The sequence below is a fragment of the Eutrigla gurnardus genome, assembly GCF_963514095.1.
Source record: "Eutrigla gurnardus genome assembly, chromosome: 5".
Lineage (NCBI taxonomy): Eukaryota > Metazoa > Chordata > Actinopteri > Perciformes > Triglidae > Eutrigla > Eutrigla gurnardus.
The window spans coordinates 24,901,457-24,922,773 of NC_139919.1; the positions used below are offsets into that span (position 1 = coordinate 24,901,457).

General features: G+C 48.1%; 1 protein-coding gene across 2 annotated transcripts in view; it reads right to left on the minus strand.

Annotated features, from left to right (window-relative positions):
• Window positions 1-815: 815 nt before the first annotated feature.
• The window catches only part of nlgn3a (neuroligin 3a), an 87,109-nt gene continuing 66,607 nt past the window's right edge, over window positions 816-21,317 (minus strand). For both annotated transcript variants that reach the window (XM_084009478.1, XM_084009479.1), the window contains 2 exons: window positions 10,974-11,763; window positions 816-1,752 (listed from right to left, as the gene is read on the minus strand). In XM_084009478.1, coding sequence (XP_083865604.1) covers window positions 918-1,752; window positions 10,974-11,763 — 1,625 coding nt within the window. In that variant the 3' untranslated portion in view covers window positions 816-917. The remainder of the gene's footprint in view (window positions 1,753-10,973; window positions 11,764-21,317) is intronic.

Below are 21,317 nucleotides of genomic sequence, written 5' to 3' on the forward strand. Positions count from 1 at the left end.
TTTTTCTTCTTAACAAAACAATCACAGTAACATAGTATTAATCTCTGCCTGCCTTCTCATCTCCCGGCGAGAGCTGTCCCAGACAAATAATTTCTATACGAGATAAAAAAAAAAAAAAAGAAGATAACACCATTTGTGTTGCTGTTGTGTTGGTACGCAACCCAAAGAAAAATAAAAATGAGTCGCCCCAAAATGGGTTTAAAATCTCTACATCTGCATTTCCTCTCGTTTCCCATCCTGGATTCAGTCTCTCATCTTTTGAGTCACGTCGGTTTGTAACACACTCCACTCGGAATAGTCTCAGGGAATAGAAATAAAGAAAAAAAAAAAAAAAAAAAAAGAACAAGCTTTTGTAAGGCATCGAAACGTAAAACAAAACAAAGAAGCAATTAAAAACATTTTGCGAAATATCGACGTAGAGGCCATTGTTCGAGATGTGTCTCCCGCAGGAGGAAGGGATGGGAAATAAAAAGCACTTTTCTTTGTTTTTGTTATGAATTCAAGATACGTGTTGATATCTCCTTAAGTCTGCTTAAAAAGGCTTTTAAAATGATTATTTTAGAAAAAAAACACTGCAGAAAGACCCCCTCCCCCGATCAAGAGAAGGGAAGCAGTTTGATTTTGGCAGCTCTGCACAACTTGACATCCATAGAGAGCTCTCAGCAACTCTCCTCGTAGTAAAAGTCTAGTTAAATCTCTTCACGTTTTAATCCGACTCATGCCCTTGCCCTCCCCTCCCCGTCGCAGCCCTCCCCCTCCCTGTGATATTTATAAAACACAATCCTCTCCCCCCACGTCCCCCTCCCCTCCGTCCGTTCATCTTGCTTCTCCTCCTTCACTACCACCACCGTCGCCTCCTCCTCCTCCTCCTCCTCCTCCTCCCGCGCCTGCACCGGCTGCCTCTGGCCTCCTTAAAGCTATACGCGGGTGGTTGAGTGGGAGTGCGGCAGGCCGGTGGAGTTGAAGCCGGTCGTGAAGGTGTTGTAGGGGTGCAGGTTGGGCATGCCCACCAGGGAGTTGGGGATCATGGTGATGGTGTTGGGGGTCATGAGCGGGATGTCGTCCGGGGAGCGCCGCAGAGTGAGCGTGTAGTCGGGCAGGGAGGCCAAGCGCAGTGCCCCCTCGTTGCTGTTCCCCGCCTCGCACTCGTGGTGCGTCTGGTTCATCTGCAGCGACATGATCTCCTCCTCGGGGGCGTGGTGGCCAATGTCGTTGGAGGTGGTCTGGCGTTGTGGGCTGGGCTGCCCGTGGCCGGAGTCCTGCCGCCGCTTGTCCTTGCGATAGTAGAGGGCCGCGAACGCCAGCACGTTGAGGAACAGCAGCGAGGCGCCCACGGCGATGGTGACGCTGAGCTCCGTGGAGTAATCCCGCGGGTTCTCCACCACCAGGGGCCCCGTCTCCTCGTCGTCGTTCCACGAGTCTTTCTCGTTGCTGTTGTAGGCCGGGGACATCGGAGGCCGCTTGGTGTTGGGCCTCTTGATGGACAAGGTGTTCTGGGTGGTCTCCGGCGGCGGCACTTTGGTGGTGGTGGAGGTGTAGTGGAACATGTCGTGGAGGTTGTACAGGTGGGGCACTAGGTGTTTCCAGAAGGCCACTTTGGTGGCGCGGTAGTGGTCGCGGACGCGCGGCTTCAGGCCGATGTGCAGGTACAGCTGGTCCTGGGGGTTGTACTTGGACCAGGCCACCTCCTCGAAGCGGTTCGCCTTGGTGTGGATGAACTTGGTGTCCTGGGGAACCGGCTTGTTGGGATCCCTGCAGAAAGAGAAGGAGACAGATGTGACAGAGTGTTAAATGAGATTCTGACAGTGCGTTTAATTATTCATGTGCCCGCGTTCATGTGGGAATATGGCGCACATAAAAAAAAAGATACTAAAAACAAAACATAACAGTATCCATCACAGCTTATATTTTTGGTGTGAGAGGGGTTCAGCCACCACTGGAGAATTTATTGATCTTGCTCGGTGAAAGTACAAACCCACAACAGCAACTAATGCAGTTAATAATTGATCAAGGTGCGTATGGTTGGGTATCTATTACACTTTCTGTAGCCGCATCAACCGACACTGATTCCTCCAATCAATCTCTTTCCCCAATCCACTAACATTTTCATTTGCAACTCAACATCTGCCTTCAACACGACCCCGTGCCTCTCCGCGTTCAGCCGCCTCTCTGCGGACGTAACGTCTGTCTGTCTCTCCCCCCCTCCCCAATCCTCTCACCCCAGATGTTGTTTCTAAATTCAGTTCTGATGCAGCCCACCCACAAAAACCAGGGCAAAGGCTTTTAAAGTAAACACATATGAATAAGTCAGCAGGCTTTAGGGCTCGCATCAGGAGGCATCTTGTTGTTGATAATCCAACGCTGGTGGAGCCCCTCTGCTAATTGCTCAGGGAAGGCAGCGCAGTGTGCATTGGCATCCAGTGTACTGATGTAAAGTGGACCATATTAATCAAGACACTAAGAGGGAACTGCAGAGGCGTGTGTGTGTGTGTGTGTGTGTGTGTGTGTGTGTGTGTGTGTGTGTGAGTGTGTGTGTGTGTGTGTGTGTGCTTGGCTATAAGGGCGTATGTGTGTGTGTGAGACTTAAAGCGAGAGACAAAAGGGATGTGTGTGAGTGTGAGACAGAGAGCGGGAGACAGCTTCTGGATGCAGTACCTGGTTGGATCTACAGAGGTCACTGTTTCACTTGTCAGGCCTTTGACACTTACACCGGATGGCCAGCCATTTCAATTACAGTGAAGCTATTGATTTATCGAACAAATTAACATATAGCAATCTCCCGCCATCACACGACTGCGTGTTGCCGTACCGTTTCAGGAACGCGGCGCGCTGCTAGAGCTTTTGTCCTGATGAAATTACTTTCCTTTAAAAAGAACCTGAGGAATGGCCTTGGATAACACAACAAATCATGTCGGAGCCGGAGAAGTTAAAACTGCGTGTTGTCGCACGGAGGCGAGGGTCCGCGCGACATTTTCTATAAATGTCATGAAAATGTCCCTTCGTGCGGCCTGATTGCGACGTCCGTGGCAGGCAAAGTTCAAATCTAGTGCGGGATTTAGGGGGATATGGCACCTACAGTGTTTTTTTGGCCCGGGCTGAAAAACCTCCAAACGCGGCCAAGAGAATTAAAAGCCATGCCAGAAGAATTCACCCTCCATCCTCTCTCTCTCTCTCTCTCCTGTTCGTTTCTCTGCTGTCAATTTTTCTTTTTCAGGTCAGTGCTTCTGGGAGAGGTGAGCGAGAGGGAGGGAGAGAGAGAAAGAGAGAGAGAGAGAGAGAGAGAGAGAGAGAGAGAGAGAGAGAGAGAGAGAGAGAGAGAGAGAGAAGGGGGGGGGGGAGGTAAAGCAAATTGAGATGGCTGGAGCTGCATCCCCAGACCTAGGCCGGTGTCAGCACAGCAGCCCGTAAATAACCTCTTTTATTAGGCCCGTAATGATCCCCAATGAATATTGACAGCCAGGCTATGATGACTTTGTAGCTGAATATCAGTAATTAAGTTTCAAAGGAGTGGGCGATGGAGGTAAGGTCATATTGATCGCCCCGTGTGCAACATGCCAGAGAGCAGGACGTCAATGGAGCAGCCTGAGACGTGGCTGTCTGCAGCCTGCGTGCTGCATGAATTCCCACAGCAGTCTTGTGCATGCTCTCTCTCTCACTCTCTCTCTCTCTCACACACACATACACATGCAAGCTAATTGTCTCCCCCCCCTCTCTCTTTCTCACACACACATACATACACGCACATGACAACAATGATGGAGGTCTGAGCAATCCGAGTTAATGGGATTCCGGGCATTTCCACAACAAACACTCCCTTTTTAGGAGGTTCAATTGGCTGAATTGTTACGGCAAATATTGAAAAGGTACTAGGATACATCTCACGAAACAATCGGTGTGTGTGTGTGTGTGTGTGTGTGTGTGTGTGTGTGTGTCTGTGTGTGTGTGTGTGTGTGTGTGTGTGTGTGTGTGTGCAGGGAGCAGGGGAGCGGTGGTGTGGAGGAGTTAGAAAAAGCTCTTTGGTGGCTGGCTGGTTCAGTGCAAGTGAAGATGAATAATTTAGGGAACACAAAGAAATCAATGTGGCATCTTTAGTTAATTTGATTTGCCGCATTAGAGAACAACTGGCTGCCTTATCTAATTACACACACATATGCTTGGGTAATTGTTGCAAAGTCAATAGTAAACAGTCTGCATTCCTTTGAACAATTCCTACCACCGCTGCCCAACTTTGGGCCGCGTGCCGGCTTTGAAGTCCTGCCCCCCGAGGTGTGTGGAGTCCGAGGGAGTGATCTGAGCTGGGTCTCTGCCTCCCAGTGTGGTGAGGGCTACTGGGTTCCCCTGCTCCATGTGTACGGAGCCTTACTGAGCACTGTGAGATGCACTGTAGTCAGATCCACCTTATAACGTTTCTCAAGTGACTTCCTGTGTGTTTTTCACCTGAACATAGTCCTATAGTTCTATAAGTGAACTTGATGATCTGAAAAATGTACACTTGTATGCATACAAGAGCAAAATAAACATATATAATTCAACACAGAACAACAGCAGGCCTTCCATTCGACACACAAAACATGATAAGCTTCACAAGACATTGCCGCGTTCACCCTTTGCAGATAGTGAATAAACAAAGGAGGGTTGCATTTGTTCGACCTAAACTGTGCAAATTGAGGGTCATAATCTGGAAAGTGAGCTCCACGAGTGTGTGAACAGAGGCGTTTTTTGTTTGGTGCTCTTATGACTTTAAAAGAAGGTAACGACTGTGACATCAGCTGGTCGCGGCCGAACACTCAGAGAGACAGACAGGAGCAAATAGAATTAAATCGGCTGGAAAAGAGAAGCTTGACGATGAGACGTCTGCTGATCTCGATGGGGCCAAAGACTTTCAGAAGTCGCCGCGCCATGAAACATTCTTTTGTGATAAAAAAAAATAATAAAATAAAAAATGAAAACCCTTATTGAACATTTATCTTAAGCTGCGAGCCGAAATGAAGAGGTGTGTCAAGGGCATAATTACAAAATAAAAGGCTGCATTTGCTTCGCCTGTTCATTTGATGTCTCTGAATAGCCTTAAATTAACAGCTAACACTCCAACCTGGTGGTCATTCGAGTAAGTGAGATAAAAAAAATAATAAAAACAAACGTTGTCAAAAAGCTTCCCAAGCTCGCCGTATGTGTTCAGCTCAATGGCAAACGCCTCGTTGTGACTTGTATGAACAGCTCTGGCGTGATGTGATGTTTGTGGTCCTGTTGGGCTCTCAGAGCTCCCCTGCATTAGCTGATAGCCTGCCTCCTGTCAGGCCTCCCACTTAATCCGGATGGTCATTGGAGCTATGGCTGGACTCCCAGGCAGAGGAGAGGGATTATTACACCCATAAAAGCAGGCGTTTTAATGGCCTTTCAGATTTCCTCTGATGTGTTCATATGGCTGCGGTACTATAAACCATCGCCTTCATCTCCTCCTCAGGCCCCCCCTCCCCCCCCCTTCCTCCTCTTCTTCTGATGACCTGCTGACCCCCGCTAACCTTGGCCTGCCATGCGTGTTTAAGTGCTCCCATGTGTTTGTATCAGTGATTGACTGGGAGTTTGTGTGTGTGTGTGTGTGCGTGCTTAATCTTCTGACTGTCAACTTGTGTACCTGTGTGTGTGTGAGTGTGTGTGTGTGTGTGTGTGTGTGTGTGTGTGTGTGTGTGGTTGCCTTTGTGACGCATCGTGGTGTGATGACCTGTGGGGCCACACGAACGCAAGCACCTGAACACAAGACACGTCACATTTCACAAAACAGAACACGCTGTAAGGTGATGACGACGAGGCTCTCCAGGCTGATATATATATAAATATATCTATATATATATTTATTTTTAAAGGCCTTCTGTGTTAAACCACCATCCTGTACGACGCTGCAGCACCTGGATGACAGACTCGCCTGCCAGCTCTACCTACACATGTGGCAGAATGGGGGCCCGAGCTCATTACTTATTCCGAGCCCTATCTGCACGTACCGATGTAAAAGGTAGATAAGGGGGAAGAATGAATATCATCTTCTTTCTTTTTTCATTTCCCATGTACCTCCTTCCCCTTTTCATCCTGATGTAATTTGAAGCGCTTGAATGATCATAGACCTAGCCATCACCAAATCTGAAAAGACACGTTTAGGTGCCCTAAGGCAGAAGACAAGAATCTATTTTCACTACACTCAGGGTCTCTGGATCCGAGTGCAGCTTCTCGCTATAAAACAAAGAACATGCATTAATTCAGTGGCGCCCATGCCCATTTTGCTAAGCTGCTAAAATATGCAATGTCGAGGCCTATTTTTTTCTTTTTTTACTCATTGTTGTGTAACAAATTCTTCCCCCTGCAGTTGTTTATCAACTTACCAACCAGGTAACACAAAGTAAGCAGCTAATTTTGATTTTCAACCAGAAAGTTCCCCCCAACTCCTCTCCCTGTGCATTCCGTGTAATTTTTTAATAAATACGCTCGGTGTTATTCCCTTTGTGGACTTTGTCTGGCTCGGCGTAGGGGGGCAACTTCGGCGCTGAGCGGGCAAATTATCAGGCTGTGCTCTTTTACCCTTCATGTGGTTGCACGCTGGGGCAGAGGCCTGAGTGATGCGTGGTTCATATTTAATGGCAGCCTCCGGTCCAGCAGGCTAAGTGATGCAGGGGCGAGGCGCTGTGACTTTGGGGCGTGCAGAAGTGTTGGAGGACACGGCCCTCGGACCGCTCCTTAGCGTGGACGCTATCGATTCGTTTGATTGCATGAGTGGCAGCAAACAAAACAGCTCCCGCCCCGATACCCTCCCCTGCAGCGCCCTTTCTCCCCGTCTTAACCAATTAGCAGCTTTTCCCACCACTATCGTCGAAATCGCAAGGTTTTTTTAGAATTTAACACAAGTTTAGTGTTTATCCCCATTTTAATCTGACAACCACTTACACATGCTGATCTACTTACCCCCCCTCCCCCCCCTCATTACATTCAGCACACAGCAACGACAGCGATCAATGGCAACCAGGCCCCTTAACAAGCCACACCACTTCCTTACCTTCTCTAATGCAAATCAGGATATTGGCTACAAATCTCCTATCAAGTGAGTGCCAATTTAATGGAGTAGCTATGTGGCGGTTTGGGGCTGTGCTGTCCCACAATGCCGAGCATTCACAGCCTCCCGCCACAGGTTGAGTTGGTATTAACAAAAGGAAGCTGGAGGGAGCGGAGGGGGGGGGACAATCTGGAGAGAGGACGAGGAGGGGCATCGGGGATGAGTGATGTAACTACTTGACAGCTGGGGTAAAAAAAAATAAAAAAAAGGCTGAAGGAGTGCGTGAATGAGGTCAGATGGGAGAAACATGTATATGCATTGTTAACCCTACGGAGGAGGGTTTCTGATTGACAAGCGGGAGGAGGGAAAAAATCAACGAGCACGGTTGTTTAACTGCACTACTGACACACAGCAGTTACTTCAATCTAGATTTGTTTGGTCGGCAGCCGTCGTCACTGAAGGCAAAGCAATCAGTGCTGCATATTTAACTCATTTCGCGAAAGTAAAACATGAGTAGACTTTCCATTTTTTTTAATGAGAGAGAGAGAGAGAGGTGGATGCAGCAGAATGAGAGGACTTTATTCCACGGCGCTCTGCTCTTTAACTACCTAGCAAGGCCCTGCACAGCATGAGGCTCAGCTCACACACAGCACAGAGGAAGTGAACAGCAGCCAGCCGCCAAGAAACACAAGAAGGACCAACATATTTATAGCACTAATGATATATAATGATTGATCTTTTCCCCCGGAGCCTTTCATCACGTCTTTTCTGAGGTGTTTTGCCGACAGGTTTTTTTTTTTTTTTGTGTATAATCGCGCTGCAGAAAGTGTGCAAGTGCACAACATGTGGACTTGTTGCGAAACTTTCAGAGAAACTGTTCAGAAAGAAATTGCTGTGGAAATAAAGCGAGAGCAATTTTTTTTTGCCTGTCAATAGTAAAACAAATGTTACAGCCAGAAAAAATAACTCTGAGCTGAGTAAATCCCCGGCTTCAAAAACATCCCGAACTCTCAGGGAAAAAAAATAAAAAATAACGGTCCGCATAGTGTAAACACACACACACACACACACACACTAAGAAGATTTGACAGTGTGCACTCTCTGTATGCTTTTATGCTTCACTGTCACCGATGGAGGAGGGAGAAAGAGAGAAAAAAAAGCGCATGGGCAGGGATTTGCCCTGTAAAGATGACACATGAGTGCCAGGGACAGGAAGAGCTTTGGGGGCGAACGCTGCTATGATACACACTGTTGACATGCAGCCCAAGTGTCTCAACATCATGTCACACATGTTTCTACAGCCGATTTAGAGACGGGGGCAGGAAGTGCAATCTGGGTCAGTTCATTAAGAACATCTGGAAGGGGAGCGAGAGCTGCTTTACCGACACGGGGAAGATGGTTGTTGGACGGTCCATGAAGGCAAATTCAACTGTGTCGTAATTAAAAAAAAAAGGACGTCCTCTTGAGCCAGATCGGGTTGGATGGTGTTGGAGATCTTTATCCCCCTAGTGGGGTCTAAATGAGGAGGATGCAATTCAGAATCTAGAAGAAATATCTCACATCCTCAACACCCCTCCCTGAGGGGTTGATGGTTGAGTCCTTCACTTGGGCTGATGGTGAAATTACCCTTTGGAGCAGCACGGCTGAGTTTTCTATTATCCTGGCATCTAATCCCAGGCTTTTTACCATCTGAGTGCCTAATTGTGGTGCGCATGTAATCCCTCAGTCTGGTGTGACGCCAAGGCGACACGCCACAGGATCGCTACGACCCGTAACGTGGCGAGCACGGATCCAGAACCGGTTCACTTTCCCCACCGCTCCTCTGGACTCCATCAGCGACACGGCAATCTACACGAAATTACCACGAGGTCAGGAGTAAAAATGCAATTTGTTTTTTTCGACTTTCGCTCGGCCGGGTTGAAGGCCAGGTCGGGGGTTACGGCGGCTTCCTGCCCAGGGCGTTGTGTTGGGTGGCTGTGAGTAAGATGGGCAGGCTGTCTGTCACTACCCATTAGAATTAATTTCACTGACGTCGCAAGATCCAAGTTCAGAGCGATTCAGCACACAAGCACCTCGCATTGTTACCTGGAGGCGTACGATGTTTCTCACTCAAATTAAACACGCTCGCTATTATTTTAACAGCACATAATATGCTTGAAAAGGACAAGTAAGAAACTCCATCTGCGTCTGCAAATTGCAGCCTTGTATGCGTTGACATAAGACGGTTGCCTGGCAGGCAGAGGAGACAGCTGTTTAGTCCAGGCATCACTGATGGACCTCAGTGCTTTCCTTGAGGAGCCGACATCAGTCCATCTGCAGCAGTCTGCCATTAGCAGTTCAAGGATCCAGCAGAGCCGGCGGCACGGGGCTCAGCCTATCAGACAGATGTAAATGCCACCTGATTGGACAGCTGGATGATATACAGAGAGATAAAAAAAAAAAAAAAAACAGAACAAGATTTCAGACTGCTTCCCATTCAGGATGGGATCAATACCTCTCTGGTAACGGGGATTGTCAACTTAAATTTCCGTTGTTGGAAATGATTACTAGTAGTCATACAAAAAGCCTAGGCTTTGTGATGGGTGGGGGGGATCTGAGCATTGTGGGGAGCGGGACTCACCCAGGGCACGGGTGATCGACTGGGTCCACGCTGAGGGAATCGATACCACCGAGGGCAAGAGTTTGATATGTCTCCCTGATAAGTCTCTGTGTCTTTTGGGCCTCAGTGTAATAGAGCATAGATAGTATTTCCAGCCAAACACACACACACACACACACACACACACACACACACACACACACACACACACACACACACACACACACACACACACACACACACACACACACACACACACACACACACACACAAACACAGGAGTATACAGAAAGGCATGCAGCCATGCACACATACTCAACCCAAACAGGCAGCCAAGCACAAATAGCACAGCACACATTCTGCGGGAACATTTAATCTTCCTCGGATTCAATATGTCTCAGGTTTTCAGACTAGGACCCAGGAAGTCTACACCAAAAAAATCTAAAAAAAAATATGTGTTGAAAAATGCCTTCTCTGTCCTAGACTATCCATTGTATCATTGTAGAGCTTCCTTTCCCCCACAGCGTCTTTTCTGCAGCACAGACGACCTTCTATGAACCGAGATAGGATTTCTCTCTGCAGCTTCCTATTTATTACACGTTTTTAATTGTGTGATCACTGGTTTTTGCAAATATACCTAAGTGCTGTTGTCATTTAAAAACAAACTAATCATTTGTGTCTATATGTTTTGTTGCTACCATTACTAGCCTCTAGTCGTCTGATCTAAAGTGGGATGAGAGATGAGCACTGAGGTCGGGCCCTAAATTGGCACCGATTGGTTCCTGATTGCTCAGATTCATAACGCTGCAACGGTCCAGCAGCAGCCAGTCGGCCTATGGCTATCATATTTGAACGTCACTCGCTCATTGCACATTTTCAATTAGCCGGCCTGTTAAATGACTTTTTCCTGACATACAGCCGTCCCCTAATGATGATGTTCTTTTGCGTCGCGCAGACTCCATCATGGTTGTGTTTACATTATGGGCTGTATGGCAGCCAGATTAAAGAGTGGGCTAAAACGAGTGGAGGAGTGGACTGGCTGCCGCTCCTCCTGGTTGGAGTTAGCAACCGATTTCAGTGCCAAGAAGAATGCAATCAGTGGACCTCAAGTCAAGGTCACGCTCATTATCCGGTGACAACACAAGCATTAACTACAGATGTCTTTAAATAAAACTTGAGCTAGAATGATTAAAATAAAGCAACTCCCTGCTCTTAAATGGAAGCATCCTTGCATCTGATGTGTCATAAACAAATGTCAAGGTTTCAAGGTTTTGATATTGATACGCATATTGGTATCAATACCAGTTGAGATAACGAATGAAACGAACGACTCACCCAGTCTTGGCAAAGTTGGTCCAGTAGGTCATGACCACAGCACTGAGCATGACATCATTCTTTGAGAAGTTACAGGGGAAAAGATCGGTGGGGCCGATCATAGGAATCCCAAAAACATAGGGCACCTCGTCGCCGTGGGCGGCGTCTGACCAGGCCGGCTTCATCAGGCTCTGGCAGTGGTGGTAAAAGGCGTAGAAGTAGGTGGGCGAGCCGTAGCGGGCGTGGAGATCCGCCGTCACCACCGACGGCTCCACCCACTGGTGGTCGGTGAACAGAGCCACCAGCGTTTTGCGCCTGGTCTCCGGGTTGTCCCTGTCCGCCCAGTCCGTGTACATGAACTTAATGGTCTCCCTCAGCGTGTCCTTGCCTTCCGGGTAGCCGTACAGACTGTCCACAAAGTCCGACACGGAGAAGTCGAAGTCGTTCCCGGACACGCCGTCCTCCGAGTCCACCACGTTCTCCACGAAGCGCAGCCCCTCGCCCTGGTTGACCCCCAGCATGATGTCGTAGTTGAGGAACTCGCCCTGCTCCATCAGGATCTCGGGGTCGTCGGGGATGACGTCCCCGTCGATCACGGGTCCGAAGGCCACGTGGTACCTCGCCGGCTGTATGTCCTGCTCCACCAGCTCCCTGGAGCTCTTCTTCCTCAGACAGTCCACCATGTCCAAGGTGTCCAGGACGTTGCAGCCCACCTTCTCCGACAGCAGGCGCGTGTACTTGACCGGCTGGTAGTTGACGGCCCAGCTGGAGAGGGCCGAGCCGCTCTGGATGATGGCTCTGTGGAACAGACCTGCACGGGGACACAAGGAGAGACAGGGTGGACGGTTAGAGTGTCACTATTCCGGGGGATAATTCAGTTATGTGCTATACTACATGATTGTTAATTTTGTTGCTGTCATGATCAAAAGGGGTCTGTCAGCTACACAGTTGATAAGAATAACAAAGGCCAGACAAGAACGAGTCCTTGTTGCTCACAGAACAATAATGGAATCATGGCTGTGATAATCAATGTGCAGATGGCCTGGTCTCTCAGACAGCCATCAGACAGAGGGGGGAATCAGTGCTCTGTCTGTCATCTTCTCTGCTTCCATCCATCTCTATATGCTCCATTGATAATAATCTCTGTATGTTTCGGCAAAAGCAGCCAACGGGGTACGTTCTGTTGCAAATAAAGATGGACTACAAGAAGTCCTCTCCTCGTATGAAATGTAAAAAACGCAGTTAGAGTCAGATTTAAGTGTTCTTGAATTTATAAACCGTGCACACACGCCATCCCCCCCCCCCCCCCCCCCCCCCCCCCCCTTTAAAGGTATCTTGAATTGGATGAACCTCAAACATCGCAATTATAGACACAGCTGCTCCTTTTTGCAGTCATTACACACACACACACACACACACACACACACACACACACACACACACACACACACACACACACACACACACACACACACACACACACACACACACACACACACACACACACACACAGTACCTCTGCACCGGTTATGCCTTGCGCAAGTTCAAAGTCATCTTTTTTTTTTTACCTGAAAGATCACTAAATTCAACAGTTTGTGGGTGGATTGCTATAAATATAACTCCTACTCCCTACATCTGCAGGAGGAACGGAGCTGCACACGTTCACCCGGCAACACAATGCAACACGGGTGGCACACAATGAAAGGAAGCCGAACAGAAAAACCACACTTTTCCGGCTCCTGAAACGCAGAAATAGGCAACATGTTGCAGTAAGAGTCGTGGATCATGTGAATCTACGCCTAGGGTTTCGGTGATTTTGTGAGTGGGTGGGCTTTAAAGGGGGGGGTTCAGAGACGAAGGCGAACTAATCTACTGTCTCATGGGGTGCTCTGATAAATTAAATTACATTTTAGTCGCAGTGCAGTATGAAGGAAATCTACAATGACTTTTTCACCACAAGGAACAGAGCACCAAACAACAAACATCATTTCCTCAGAAATAATTGAATTGCTTCCCCCTTTGAAATATTCCTCCTTCCTCCTCGCAGGCATTAGAGTGAAGGTGACATGACATCCTCTCCATCTCGGGGAGGTCTCCCTCACATCGTCGCCGATGCCTCGCAGTCTCTGTCTTGACAGTGCCACTCATCCGTTCCTCCTGATAGGGTTTCCTTTTTTTTTCTTTTTTCCCTGAAATCACGAGTGCTGATTTATCAATCTGGGAGAAAATCAGAGACCACTTCACCACGCCGCTTTATTGCTTGTGGCGGTTTCACTGCCGGAGTCACGGAACACCAGTGAACTCTAGATATTGAAAGCCACAGCAGATAAAAATGAAATGACATGCATTAAAAAACAAAAAAAAGTCATGAGACGATTCCACATTCAAGACACAAAGAGTAGCAGAGACATATCCGGACTAAGTTTGTGATATTTCAGCGTCAGTGTGGGTGGCTGTGTTGAAGTCTTTGTGTTTATGAGGTAAACAGCAGACTTAAGTGCCAGATATATCACTTTGGTAGTCTTAATCAGAGGCGGCGGGGGGCTTATTTCTTCTAGGAGAAGATGAAGCGTTTATTTACAGAGCTATTTACATTTATTTGTTCGCAAGTAGTAAGTAGAATTAATGCGTCTGGGTGAGTGAACTGTGAAATGTTTCCGTGGTGAGTGTATATTTACTAGTTTAAGCAACAACTTGTGTATTTGAACAATGAGTTTGGGATCCGAGTGCAGCAGCTGTCGGCAGCCAAGATTTAACAACAACGTCTGAAGAGAAGCCTTTTGATTCAACCAACGGTGGGAGACGGCGGTTGTTTTTCCTGCTCCGGCGTCGTTCTACGTGGATGAGCCCATCAGCTCTCAGTGGCCTCGCCAGGACGCCGTCCTTCAAGCTGTCCTGTGGATGTGCGTCTCCGCAGGACAGTCCGCCTGCGCCGTGTCCCAGGGAGCGGAAGCAGATGTCGAGGGTTTCACCCACTTGAAAGCATTAGAGGGGCAGCCACAAGATGAAAGATGGCCGCTCGGAGGCAGAGAGGGAGGGGGGGGGGGGGGGGGGGGTGCTTAATCCTGCAATCCCTCCCCTCTCCTCCTCCTCTCCCCTCCCCGGCGCTCTTTAGTGGTATTGCCTCTCTTCACATCTCAACTCCAGATTGCGCTTTGCAAACAGAGCCAGTCATGGTGCAGGGAGTCTGTCCTGAATCCCAACGCTGACAGACAGGCCCCAGCCACTTTCTAAATGTCTTTGATGAAAAATAAAAAAATAAAAAAGTTGCTGAAGGAAAGCCAGCAGAGCAGCTCCTGCCATTTTTTGGACGGACACTTATATCAAATCCGTTTTGCCGCGATTGAGGAGAGCGGCTTTGAAAGCGGCCCCGGCTTTTGGTTCCTGCGTCTACCTGAACCCACAGATGGCCAACCGCTGGTGGGTGGGGGGGGGCAGGTTGACGTCACCAGATTTATCTCCCGCTTTGGTTGATGAAAGCGAGGAAGAGTGACCGGGGCTTTACCATTGTTTGTGGAGAAAAACATAAATCCAGAGCACACGAGCTGTCACTGGACCGATAAATATGCATTAGAGCCGTGTGTGATGAGCCCCGCTGTGGTAGGAAGCTCACTGGGGAAGGTCAGGGAGAGAGAGAGAGAGGAGGGGAGAGCGGAGCACGGGGCTCGATCGCCCACTGAGGGAATCCGCTAATTATCCACACTGGGAGGCGTCGGCGTGCGTCTGCGTGCGTGCACGTGTATTTATGCAGACTTTGATTGATCAGACCCCGGGATGATGAATCGACCGACAGACATCATCGTGATGGGGGTTAACCATTCGCGACACTGTTTTCTCTCCGATATCCACTCGCATCCCGAAAAAATGAAGTGGGAAAGGGCATGACGCGACACCAATCAACATGTCTGTCACATTCATATCTCGCATGTTTTTAAAAAAAGCAACAGATAGCCCTATTATTATCCGCCTGTGTTTGACACGCGAGAATCCGACACCCCCGAACTGTGAGCAGATCCATCAAACCATAGTGTTGCTGGCAGATTGAGGTCACGCTGAATTATGACTGGAGCTCCGAGGTAATCACTCATTGGGTCGCCGCTAAAACGCCGCCGCGTCGCTCGGCGGCTGCAGAGGCGGCCGCCGAGCGACCTCGACCGCGCTGCCCTCTCGCCAGACACCCGTTAAATGGGCATGCGGTTCAGGCCCCCGGATTGGCTGAGTTGCCTGCGGAGATAATTCACCGCTGACTGAGGGGGGGTGGGGGGGGGAAGAAGCTTGACCTTGGAGAACGAACGCCCACTGCTATAGGTTAGAGAGCCACAGTCCACATAACCCACGGGCTCAAACAAACACACACAAGTGGAGGGCCGTGTTGTGACAACGGCAATATGGCTGAAATGCTAATATTAACAAGCCAATGTCGCACTGCCGGAGAGAGAGAGAGAGAGAGAGCAACATGACGTGGCTGGATCATTGCTAATGTCTTACGTGGCAACTACAGGCATGTGTGAGTATTCAGTCGCCGTTAATGGACAAGGATGTTCTGTTGGCGATGATGCCCCTAAGCACCACAAATGACTGTACTTTATAATCTGGAACAGCTGGCAAAAACCACTGAGGCATCAGTGGTGAGTTTTATCAGTCTGGCCCGCCGGAAATAAACGCCACTGTAAAATTCTTCCCACTAAAAAAAAAAAAACATGTTCAACCTCAACAGCATCATCATGCATATTACAGCGAGAGAGGAAAACTACTTAAAGACATCAGATGACCTTGAAAGTTTGGATTGGCTCATTTTATAGGTCAGTGATTCATTTTCTTAACAGCATTCAGAATGACTCTCCGAGCTAATAAGGGAGGAAATATGTAAAGCATTAAAAATGGTATCGAACTTCTTTTCATACACATAAAAGCCATTGTGAGGGAGGAATAACGTGGCCACGGGGACATGTCTCTCCTACCAGATCTCGTAGATGCTTTTTTACCTCGCCTTTCAATCCTTCCTCTGCTCTGTTTTTCTCCGGTTCTCTCCAACACTCCCTCTCCCCCGTCTCCTTTTCTGAGGGACCACGCTGAGTCCCTCCCTGCTGATTATTAGACATAAGCCTGCGTTCAGCAGAGCCTGAATCCTCTGAGCCATCTTACCTCCGCCATCACTTCACTGTTAGCAAATCTCCACAGACCCGTGGACTACGCAGAGCTCCCCGTGTTGCAAACATTTCTCCCCGTCTACAGACAAACTAGGCTAGCGCTCAGTTGGACACACTCAATAAATGTGGCTCTGTCTCCGTTTGCTGCATTTCACTCTTCTAGACTCTTCTTCTCGTTCTCGGTGCTGCCTCCATTTCCCCCTTTCCTGAATCCTTATTGTTTTGCCAAATGATACAGATATACCCGTATGAAATACGTAAAGCCAGCTGGGGGATGAACACTTAAACATGTTGCCTTATTATACATCCTTGGCCACTCGCAGTCTCATAACACAGGGTTAAAGCTGCTGTCTCCATGGCTACAGCCTACAGTACCACAGGCTGCATCCACTTAAACACAAGTGCCTCTGGTGTGATCATGCATTAGTCCATGGATAATTTCACATTGGTCTGGCAGCCCCGAAACAACACCTACATTGTTTTTCTGTTTCATTAAAATTTACGCCCCAACGTCGAACTCGTCGACTTCAAAAAACGAAACGAAAGAGCTGATGGAATCAGGAAAAGGGCAACGCGCTGCTTTCTGAGACAGCAGTGTCTTTGAATACACTTCCTGGATTCCCTCGGGCTGCAGGGATATACTGTGAGTTAAAGCACAAAAGTATCTCGACTGTGTGTGTGTGTGTGTGTGTGAGAGAGGGAGCTTTAATCCAAGCAAGGCTGTTATTTGCTGTACTTGTTTGCCTAAACATTAAAAATGAAACATGACATAAAAACGTCCCAAATACGACTCACTACTTATGATTCATCGCCCGCACGATTCGCTTTTCCTGCTCTTTTACGGCTGCAACTATTCTCTTTTACCTGGCTTCACATCGTTTCCTCTAAACCAGATTTACCCTGGACTGATTTCACAACGAGCGATCCAAAAGGATAGCTGCCAAGGAAAAGGCATCTTCCTCCCAGAAACGGACTGTTTTGTTTTGCATGGATCGGAACACAAAAAGCGAACTGTTGCCTAATTCCTACAAAAACTTGAGTCCGTCTTACACCCCGGGAGGTGTTGCAGCAAACAACACAGTGAAGAGCAGTGGGCTTTGAAACAGAAGGACTGCCCAGCTCATGTTTCATCATGTCCATATAGAAACAGTGTCTGAGGGGCCGGTGTTTTCATCCATCAATGTGAGACATGCTTCATGCCAGCCCTATATAATGTCGTTTGAAGCTGTTGGTCTTCTGCTCCAGCCTCTGTAGAGACTGCCTGCTTGCCTGCAGGCTGTGGCTTAGGCCAGATAAAGAGTTTGATCCATGGGGGTGGATGGAGGGAAGAGGGAGGGAACGGGAACGCACAACAGAGGAGAGACAGAAGAGGAGGATAAAAGACCCCAAAAAAAGAGGATGGGATGAGGGAGGGAGACAGAGAAGAGATGCTTGTATAAGTATAGGAGAGGAGAGGAAATGGGAAATAGCAGGAGGCTAAGGGGAAGGAGAGGGGAGGGGAGGAGAAGAGCAGAGAAAAGGAGAGCAGAAGGGAGGAGAAGGAAGGAGAAAAGAGGAGAGGAGCAGAGCAGAGAGCAGAGGAGAGGGGAGGGGAGGAGAAGAGAAGAGAAAAGGAGAGCAGAATAGAGGAGAAAAGAGGAGAGGAGAGGAGAGGAGAGGAGAGGGGAGGAGAAGAGCAGAGAAAAGGAGAGCAGAAGGGAGGAGAAGGAAGGAGAAAAGAGGAGAGGAGCAGAGCAGAGAGCAGAGGAGAGGGGAGGGGAGGAGAAGAGCAGAGTAAAGGAGAGCAGAATAGAGGAGAAGGGAGGAGAAAGGAGGAGAGGAGCAGAGCAGAGAGCAGAGGAGAGGGGAGGAGAAGAGCAGAGAAAAGGAGAGCAGAATAGAGGAGAAGGGAGGAGAGGAGAGGAGCAGAGCAGAGAGCAGAGGAGAGGAGGAGAACAATGACCCCATTGACAGGCTGTACCCAGGTTTCCAGGATCGATGTGCATCTGAGCCCGGCGAGTGTGATATCTCCTACTAATCACGACGTGACATCCACTGGTCAATACCACACACTCCAGGCGTCAGCGTCACGTGCACGCCGGCCTCCCTCCGCCTGCACGCAGAGCGCCACGGGGCCACTGCTCCTCCTTGAACTCATCAATCCGGCTGCTAATCACCGGCATGCACACCACACCTGGGTCGAACAGCATTCGTAGACTGATTCCCAAAATGTATCGGAGGCTACAAATTGGCGTGGGCGGGACGTTTTTCGGATTAGTGTTGTCGCCCGCTGCAAAGCAGATTACATTTCAAATACTTCTCTGTGATTGTTTAAACTTTTTGCTGCTGTTGTGTTCTCCAAAACGGCAAATTTGATCTACTCTTAGTAGGATAACCATGCTTATTTATTTGAAAATCCCATGTGATCCACTTATGGTGCCCACAGACAGAGGCGCAAGCATAAATAGGCATAAACCCACTCACTTACTAGTGTCTAAAACGCCGTCTTATGACACTTAAATGAAGGTTATAGCAGCTTTTCCTGTAAGTACTTTGCTGTTAAATGTGTGTTTGATGGAAAATAAGTAAGCTTTCCCTTCCTCGCTGACATCTGGTGCCTAACGAAGTCATGCAGTACGTTCAGTATATTTTTCCTACAACTCATGCCAAATCTATGAATAGAGCCATTATAATCAAGCAAAGATTCGTGTCCAAGATTAAAGAAAAGTATCAATAAAGGAAGGAGGAGATCACTCAATTTTCTATCATTAATGACGCGCTGAAATCACAAGAACGAAAAAAATGCCTTTTAATGCATCTGCTGTTCCTTCCGCTGTATTTTTGGGGGATGTTATCTGTGCATTCTCATGACTACGACACAAATTGATTTCCGTCCTCCTCTCCCTTCGTGGCCTCCCTGCCAAACCAAGAGAAACAGAGAGACTGCACGGTGATTTTTATTTTATTTTTTTCTCTCCATTTGCACTCATGCATGTGTCACTAATGCTGCAGCCTCTGAAAAGCAGAGAATGCTATCTCCGTGTCCTTCCACTGCTACAGCTCTCTTTGTGCCGTGGCATGCGGAGCAGCATTCACCGAGCTCACATTGCTGCAGTGCCTAGATCGGCCCGATAGCTGCGCACGCACAACAACACGCGCTGTCAGCCAGCCTTGACTGGGCGTTGATGTGGAAATAGGGAGAATAATGAGTTATTACAGGGTTATCTGTGTGTATCTCCATGTCATGACTGTTTAAGCGGCTCTGCTAATCTCATTAGATGGGACAAGTTGTTAAAGATGTTTTTCTGATTTCCCCTCTCTTCTCCTGCTGCGTCCACAAATAGATTTCAGATCAGCGTGTTGAGAGGAAGTGCCTTTAGCTCGCAGAGAAAAGGCTTTTCTTAGGAGAATTGTGGCTGCTGTGTAGTAACAGTGCAAACATCTGACTCCTGTTGTTTCTAAATATATGCACCGTGTTCAACACCCCGTCTGCATTCTACGGCAACCCCAAAGCTTGGTTCACTTTGGAACATGCAGCAAGCGGGGACAGAAGAAGACAAAGAGTGCTCACCACTCCCATGAAGCGGGGCCTCCATAAGTACAAATCAGATGTGAAATATGTCTAGCACGGTCAGGTCAAAGATATAAGTCACACACAAATATGACAATTCAGCCATGAAATGTGGAAGGATGGGAAGCGTCTATTCTTAGCGACATCTTGCCTGTTCCAGCCAGATGGGATGGCTGGAACTCATTTTCGTGGCCAAGCAAAGCCAAGGAGAGGGTGCAGTTGCATTTGCGATATCGCAAAGGGGGTGTACGCCCCCCCTGGGGGGGGAATCAGAGGGATTCAGAGCAAGGGAGGAAAAAAGAGTGACAGAGAGTGATAGAGAGAGGGAGGGGAGAGTCTGGGTCTAAGTGCCTAAGTCTTGCAGAAACAGATTAGTTGTGTGCTGTAGGGGTACAGGAGGTGAAAGTGAGATGGATACGCACAATCCAGCCAAAAGCAGGAGGTGGGTGGAGGCTTACTGCTTACCCCGGCCCTTTTCACAGCCTTCCAATACAGAAGATCACTGGCTTACAAGCCTTTGAGTCTGGTTCAGAAAAAGGATATGTCCCGATTACGTCTGATTGTAGCTCCCATACAAACAAACAAACAATTAACGACGTGCATGGTGTCGGTGCACACGCGGAGCATGAACACGTTGGCTTAGCTGCAGATGTGCCTCCTCTAGACGGCAGACGTTTCCACGGGGAAGTCCGATCGCACTGCAGAAATACATACAGGCAACATGCAATAGTAGATGTGCTCCACGATACGTTGATGGTGGTGAATTTAATATCATCACGAGTGGCTGCAGCTGATATCAAGGGAGACGAATGAACAATAGAACCTGATTTTAAAAATACAGGATGCAAAAATATACTTTTAAATGTATATATTCTTTATTTTTAAAGGGAGACCTTATGATTCATGATCATCTTATTTTTTTAAAAAATCACAAAAAAGGATCTTCACTATAAAAAGATCTGTGACCCAATAAAAACATGTTTCTTAACAAAATATAAAGACATACCAGCATGTCATTTTAACAGTTTTAAGCAGATTTTTAATGATTATCAGGATAATATCGTGATTCGTAATTATTTTGAGGATAATGGTGACCTCAGCCATGCCTGCTCTCTACTATACAAACCCACGCAGCCATCCGTGCACACAAACACCTGTGCAGACAGGCATGCACATGCTCATATAATTCAGGAAGCTCATTAGGCACCACACACAGCGCGCCTAGTCGGCAGCAACATTTTTTTTTCTCTGACCGAGAACATCAGAAACTCTTTTAATCTAAACCACCATTAATGAAGCAGAACCAAAGGAGACATTAGAAGGGAAAAAAAATACTCTGGATGTGCTGTAATCCCTGCGCCCCAACTCGAAATAATAGTGCCCTTCCTATTAGAGACAGTCCCCCCTGTTACCAATGCCTTTTAGGGTCAGTGGTCACACCAGCAGCAGCGTCTGAGCTGATTAACTATTGTGCAAAGCATGAACGTGCCGGGCCGGGCGCGGGCTCCGACAGTGTAAACATATTCTTCTAGCTGTGCCGATGACACTCTGTGTGTTCCTCTCTCGCGGCGCTCGACACCACTGTTCTCCGCTCAGCCCATTGTGCCAGCAGCCCCTGCAGCCAGGAGCCACAGAAGCTCCGTCTAATTCAAGGCGGCACACCGT